At 34.0% G+C, this 7,911-nt stretch overlaps 1 protein-coding gene across 2 annotated transcripts in view; it reads right to left on the bottom strand.

The window, feature by feature from the left end:
- Positions 1 to 5,477: 5,477 nt before the first annotated feature.
- The window catches only part of LOC115890194, a 104,698-nt gene continuing 102,264 nt past the window's right edge, over positions 5,478 to 7,911 (bottom strand). For both annotated transcript variants that reach the window (XM_030910354.1, XM_030910355.1), the window contains exon 22: positions 5,478 to 6,398. In XM_030910354.1, coding sequence (XP_030766214.1) covers positions 6,307 to 6,398 — 92 coding nt within the window. In that variant the 3' untranslated portion in view covers positions 5,478 to 6,306. The remainder of the gene's footprint in view (positions 6,399 to 7,911) is intronic.

The following is a 7,911-nucleotide window of genomic DNA, read 5'->3' as shown; positions in this document are numbered from 1 at the left end:
TATAGGTGTTTTAAAATGATCCTATAAGCTTGGTGCATTCTCCGCCGGTGCCGCCACCACCGGAGAATATCGTAAACAACTAGTATATATGTTACAGTAAAAGTTGGAAATCAGTGATTGTTAACAATTACTAGTAAAAGCTTACATTCACTGATTTGCTAAGACTATAAAATCTATACTAATGTATAAAATCCTTAAGTGACTGACATACTGATTAATCACGATCCTGCTCAAACCACTCAACGTAAGAAGTTCAATTTTGGCATACAGGTTGATTCTAAGGTGTAGAGGTTCGATAAGAAGGGATTTTTCGAAATTCCAGTTCCAAGAAACATGGGTGAAACCACCCATTGTATCAAATATTACAATATTTTTAATTTAAAAAACGGTCAAGTTTCCCAAAAACAGGCTTAAACACGTATATTTTATTTTGTTTTTTTACATATTTTAAGATTTTTTAAAAATGTATACAGAGTGTGTCGAAAAATCTGGCCATTGATTAATCACGATCCTGCTTAAAGCGCTTGACGTAAAAAGCTGATTTTTGGAAAACAGATTGACTTTAGGGTGTAGAGGTTCGATAAGAAGGGATTTATCGAAACTCGAATTAAAGGGGGTGAAACTATCCCTCAAATATTAAAATATTTTTATTTAAAAACCGGTGAGTTTTTCGGAAAAACTCTTAAACACGTATATTATTTATTTTTATTTATTTAGAGCGTCATCTGCTTCTAGGTTACGAGCTTCCGTTGCTTCCGTAACCGTTCCGTTCCAGGTTTTTCTAGGTCTACCTCTCTTTCTTCTGCCCTGGGGAGCCCATTGAAAAACTCTTTTTGGCCACCTGTTCTCCGGCATACGCAGAACATGTCCAAACCATTTTAAGCTGGATTTTTCGATTCGATCTAGTACTGTTTCCTCCGATGCATTCATGATACGCCTGACCTCGATGTTTGTCTTTTTTTCCATCCTAGATATACCTGCACTTCTTCTAAGGTAGTCCATTTCAACAACTTGGATTTTGCGCTTCGCGTCTGCACTCAGAGTCCATAGCTCTGAACTATAGCAAAGAACTGACTCCACCAATGTTCTTCCAAGTCTCTTTTTAGTTGTTGCAGTCAAGTTTCGGTCTCACCAGAGGCTATTAAGACATCCAATAACTTGTGTGATCTGAATTCGGGTTTGTATTTCTTCTTTGCCCAAACCCTCGTTGTTGATAGTAGCACCCAGGTATTTAAATTTGTCTACTTGTTGAATCTGGACGTTATCATTAACGAAGACTTCAAAACAAGCGTTGGAATTGACAGCTAAGTATTCCGTCTTCTTTAGACTAACCTGAAGTCCCCATTTGTTGTATTCTTGATAAAGCCTCTTAGTCATGAACTCTAGATCGTATGAGTCCTGCGCAATCACGACCTGATCGTCTGCAAAGCTCAGGGTAAATAGTGTGTTGTCCCCAATGGGTATTCCCATACCTTGACATTTCGTCTTCCGTTCCCTAAGGGCTACTTCGACGTAAGCGTTGAAGATCAGAGGAGATAAGCTGCATCCTTGTCGCAACCCTTTTGTGGTGTTAATTGGATTAGATAGCCTGTGTCCTATCTTAACGTACGATTCATTTTTTATATAGCTCTTTTATTATCTTAAGCAAGGGTCTATCTACTTCTAAGATATTCAAGACCTCCCATATCTTGCTGCGGGGAATAGAGTCGTACGCTTTCTCCAAATCAATAAACGCTAGATGGACTTCTTGATCTACTGCTATCTTTTTTTCCATCACCTGCTGCAGGACAAAAAGGTTATCTGTGCAAGATTTCCCCGGTGTGAATTCGCTTTGGTCTTCCGAGATTTTGTCACTAGTACTGTCCCTGAGCCTACCCTGTAGCACCTTCCCAAAAAGTCTGCTGACCGAACTGTTAATGCTTAGGCCTCTATAACAAGCGGGGTCGTTACGATTTCCCTTTTTAAAGATAGACACTATGTGAGCCACTCGCCATTCTCGGGGTAGTTTACTTTGCAGGCAGCACTGGTTAAATAGCTCTGCCAGACGCCAGCGCAGTCTTTGGGTTCCACACTTTAACAATTCCGCTACAATATTACCAGGACCTGGTGACCGTCCATTTTTCATTCTTTTGAGACTTTGATATACTTCTCTTTCGCTTATCATTAAAGTGCCTGCAAGGTTGTTCTCATCTTCTACTGCTTGTACAGTACGTCTGTCCGTTCTGTAGCTACGGGGTATCCGTGAGAGGGGAAACGATATTCTCTCGATGTTTTTCGTAAAAAATTAGATGACGCGTCCCATCAATAAAAATTCGACAAATTTGCAAGTAGCCAATAAAATGAGTGGGCGGAGCGATTTGCGGCGACGTACTCGTCAAGTCGACGTATAAAATATATTGCTGTTTATTTAAATGTTTTTTGTCCGCATTCCTTTCATAGACACAGATCCAGCAGACGTACTGTAATTCTGGTCGGTTTTCTGTCAGTAATTCTGCATTGTAGTTGCGCCATAGCAAAAAACTAAAATACTTAAATATTATGACAAAAAATCCATAGCGAAAATTTCTGATTTCTACCGTATACAGCGCCGCGGTCGGAATTTTTTAAAATCAACTGAAATGCACCAGGCCTTTACAAAACCAACCGTGAAAAATATGACATTTCCCTATTTATTCTTTATCTAAGAATAAAATACAAGTTTGTTCGATTTAAACTTTATTTTTAAACGTCCACACAATTATAACAATATTATCAACAAATCAAACGAGATACGAAAAATTTCATTATATATTTATATTACAATAAATAAAAAAATAACTTATTTTAATCGAATGTACAACTCAATAGTTTTTAATGTACAGTTTTACTTACATAATAAGGTATATACAATCTGATTTGTACTAATCGAATTAACTTATACGAATCTAGGTCAATGTACATTAGAATTAAATTGAAAAATATAACTAAATAACAAAATGCGATCGACTTAACTCAGTTGGATATGGTGCTGGTACATTAAACATAGAACAGACACATATATACAGGGCGTCACAGGCTGAGCGTGCATTAGAAGTTCATCACTGTTTCACTACGAGATCTATCGATTAAAAATATTTTCAATATGGCGGCACTTTCGGAAATACCGGAAGTTGACAGTAACTTTCTTATTTTAAATGGGTACCCCCATTTTTCATTACATACTTAAATTCTCTGCAAAATTTTATGAATTTTGATATCTAACACTCTATACCTAACATTAACCGTTTCTGAGAAAAAAAAATATTTAAAATTGTTGGCGGAAAAAAACTGCCTGTCAAAAAAGTCGGTATAGCCTAAACGACAAATTTAGTGATTGCCACAGCCACTGTGACATAAAGTGAAGACAATGTGGCTATCTATTTGAAAATTTAAATTGTTCCAATGCCATACAATATTGGCCATAGCTGTCATGGAATTGAGCGATTAAAAAATTATCATAAATAATTTTTTTCAAATGGAAACCCACTTTTTTTTATTTCAGCAGTGAAAAGGTTTTTTAATTCGTTACTTTTTGATTATACATGTTCCTATACCTAAAATAAATAGTTTTTAAGTTATTTAAGATTTAGTTTTAAAGGGTATATTTTTTTGTTCTTTAACCAGTAGCTTATGACTCTAAACGTCGCGCCATCGCCATGTAAAAACTATATATGGCCATGTCATATTGCCATTAGCTATCACTAAAATTCGAGATATATTTTTATAAATACACTTTATAAAGTTTTACCGGCAGTATTTATAATATACGAAATTCAAATAATTAGTTTTTTGGTAGAAGGAAATAAATTGTCTGACGGTTTGACACTTAATGTCAATGGAAGCTAGATAAAATCAAGAAAAAAATTCGCTTTAAAACTAAATCTTAAATAACTTAAAAAAGATTTATTTTAGGTATAGGAACATGTATAATCAAAAACTAATTAATTGAAAAACCTATTCACTAGTGAAATAAAAAAAGTGGGTTACAATTTGAAAAAAATGGTTTATGATAATTTTTTAATCGCTCAATTCCATGACAGCTACGGCTAATATTATATGACATTAGAACAATTTAATCATTGAAATAGATAGCCACATGTCTTCCCTTCATGTCACAGGGACTGTGGTAATCATTAAATGTGTCTATATTAGGCTATACCGATTTTTTTGACAGGCAGTTTTTTTCCTCCAACAATTTTAAATATTTTTTTTTCTGAGAAACCGTTAATGTTAGGTATAGACCGTTTGATATCAAAATTCATAAAATTTTGCGGAGAATTTAAGCATTTAATAAAAAATGGGGGTACCCATTTAAAATAAGAAAGTTGTTGTCAACTTCCGGTATTTCCGGAAGTGCCGCCATATTGAAAGTATTTTTAATCGATAGATCTCGTTGTGAAACAGCGATGTGCGAAAAATCTCCGATCTAGACATTGTAGTTCTCTAGAAACTTCTAATGCACGCTCAGCCTGAGACACCCTGTATATCGCACGAGACGGTCTTCGAAAATAGCAAAGTGGTACGTATCTAACAACAAACGTATATACACGATAGGAATGTACGTAAGTATCGATATTTTAGCAACGACATATCGATATTCAATACGGTATCACATTAATAACATCTCTATCTGAATTACGTTCATGTTCAGATGTGTGCCACGCTTTACGATTTTGTTATTCGAATCATCTAGATCATACATACTTTGTGGATACCGCAACGCCGTAAAATTTGCGTAATAAGAGGTGTTGCCTACCCAACGTGACTTACTAGCCTTTTTCACTTTAGGGTTAATACGGATTATGTACAGGGTGGTCCGAATTGTATTCCCTTCAAGTTTTTCCCCTTCATACTGACATCGAAATCAAATTTCTCTTTTTTTATTGTTTATTTGGAAAAAAATCGAAATAAAAATGAAAATTCTACACCCTGTGTATCCGAAACGAAGTAATTTAGGACATACGTTTATACGAACTTTTTTACTTATTTTTATCTGCAGTATATGCTCCTAAAACTCCTCGCTTTGTGACGTCATTGTAGTCCTTGTCATGGTTATTAGTCCTTATCCGGCAACCAATAATACTCAAACGTGCATTATTGGTTGCCGGATGCAAAACGTTCATTATTTAGTTTATTTATTTGAACACCTTATATGTATGCAGTATAGAAAATTAACGGTATAAATCGTATTAAATACTCGGATAATGCATTTTTAAGAACAGCAGTTCCCAGCATCACCTTTTGCAGGCATTCTTTTTAGAGTACTTCCATATTTTGCTTTAAAATAATTAATAAACAATATCGTAGGCACTTATTAAGCACTTTGTCACAATCCACAACACAAAATGAACGTATTTATACCTCTAAAAACTTTAAAATCACCTTTTTCGCATTTAAAATTGACAAAATAATTAACTCAAAATTTCTCAGCTGTTATTTTTATAAGTTTACCATAGGCAACTAATAATACACACTATCATGACAAGGACTACAATGACGTCACAACTGTCAGCTCAAGCGCGGGAAGAAGCGAACGTACGTCTTATGAGGATGAGCAATCCTATTAGTTTACCGTTCTTGGGATATGCTGACGAAGTTCCCCGAACACAATTCGGACCACCCTGTATACTTATATCATTATTCTTTTCTCGGAGAGATCATGCGCATTAAAATATTAAACTTAAAAGAAGACATTCTTTAAACTTATTTCCTATAATTTTTCTTAACAAATTAGTTTGAGTTTTAAAGCTTGTTTACGCTGTTACAAAAAAGTATAAATAATATAAACCTAAATCTAACCTAAACAATATGTTTGGCTGGATATTTTTAGTGGGTTAAATTAACCAAAGATAATAACCTTTTTTTATTAGAAAAATTCAATGTTGAAATTATTCCCGTTTTTCTGAAAAACGGTAGGAGACCGCCAGGAAAAAAGTTCAGATTCGTAATCTACGACCTCAAAATAGGGTGTATACCAATTTTGGTGAAAATCGGACCATTTCCAGTTTTCCCAATAATTACCTTATTTTAAATTACGTCGCATATATCCACTCAAGTATGAACGATTTAGCTGTCGAAACGAGAACACTAGAGAAAACACATTTTACCCGACGAATAACCTAAAAACTAACATGCGGCGGTAGTTTGACTACTCCCGTGAATCACAGCTTTCGGAGAACGGAAATGCCCCAGGCACTTATTGCACTCGCATTTTAAGAAACGACATACGGCTAGGAACTACGCACCGTGTCGAGAGTACGTGCAAAACGCGTGCGCAACTGAAAAACGCTATCGGTCAGTGTCTATTACGCCATCGTAATCGAGACGACGTTTCTTTGTAGCTCTACCTGGGCGTGAGTTACCTATGTCGTTTCTTACACCTGCAAACAAAGAGAAAGAATCGATATAGACTATTACAGAACTAGGATAAAGGAGTAGAAAAATCGATATAGTTTTCAAAAAATATCGATATTTGTTAACGTCTCTACTAGGGAAGGGATTTTTACCACAGCATATAAAACAACCGGCAGGCTAAGTCTACCTAGTTCCCACTGTTTAAAATACTACGTACGAATTAGACCCATCAATGGACGTAGCAAATTTTATTAATATTTAAATTTCACAAATTAAAAAATAATCAGCTAAAGGAAGAAGAGAATTTAGATTTCTCACAGTTTACTTAAATTTAGCTACAATTAGTTTACTACTTATTAAACTTCATTATTCATTATTTTATCAAGAAAAATAAAGCAGTATCTGCTGGTGGAACGAATGGAAATGTTACTAGTGATTTTATTTTGTGAGGAAAATTGCTTCTTGGTCTTAAGAGCCTATGCTCAAAGATATCCAAATAGGAATCTTCCTAATAAGCGTTCCTTGAAAAAATACTTTTTTATTTCGCAGAGCTATGGTAGTGTGGTTTATAAAAAACCTATTAGGCAGAAACTAAGTAATTGGCTCTTTTATAGAAAATCCATATATCTACACTATAAGGCTACACTATAACCATATATCTAAGACTATAATGCCCACTTGCACCGTTTGTATAAACTTTGTTTAAACGCTAAACAGTGATTAACTATACATATTTTATTATAGTTAATCACTGTTTAACCTTTAAACAAAGTTTATACAAACGGTGCAAGTGGGTATAAGTGATCGGAAAATAAATGAGAGAACTACTTCTTCGTTTTTCCTTAAAGAATAATAAATACATATTTAATAAATATTATTTATTAAACTACTGTAGGCAAATTAAATAAAAGTAAACTGCTATACATTTAAATAAAGTCCAGAAACTAATTTCGATTTTAAAAATAGCTACTAACTGTCACTAGACACTTGACATCAGCCATCTTGGTTACCATTTTATTGAAAAATGGCTCTATTCAAAATCTGAGCTAGATAGGTATAGGAAACCCTAATATAGTTTGAAAGAGCATTCAAATTTTCTTCGATTTATTTAAAAAATACAGGGTGTTGTATTTGAAATAACGAAGTTTTTATGTAAAATAAATATTTAAAATAGACCAGCAATTTTTGATACCCCTGTATACATTAAACAAAGCAATTAAATTTTTCAGTAAAGTTTATTTCTCTGGCTTGAAAGTCAGCACAAGAATTAATTCTGAAAAGCAATGTACAGGGTGTTAATAATCTAGTCTATTATAGCATGCATTTTTAAATATCTTTAAATATCTCAAAAACCAAAGATTTTAAACATATTTAACCCTTATAATAAATACCTTTTTTTGAGCCCAAGAATCCAAAAATGAAATAAAATACAGGGTGTTCCATAAGAAAAAATATAACTTTGGTATGGATCTTAGTTCTGAAACACCCTGTATATTTCAAAATAATTTTAAATTGTGCACATTGCCTTCCCACATATAC

This window comes from Sitophilus oryzae, unplaced genomic scaffold (genome assembly GCF_002938485.1).
Source record: "Sitophilus oryzae breed Bouriz unplaced genomic scaffold, Soryzae_2.0 scaffold_85_pilon_pilon, whole genome shotgun sequence".
Lineage (NCBI taxonomy): Eukaryota > Metazoa > Arthropoda > Insecta > Coleoptera > Curculionidae > Sitophilus > Sitophilus oryzae.
Note: the sequence above shows the minus strand (reverse complement) of the source record. Positions and strands in the feature narration are given on the sequence as shown.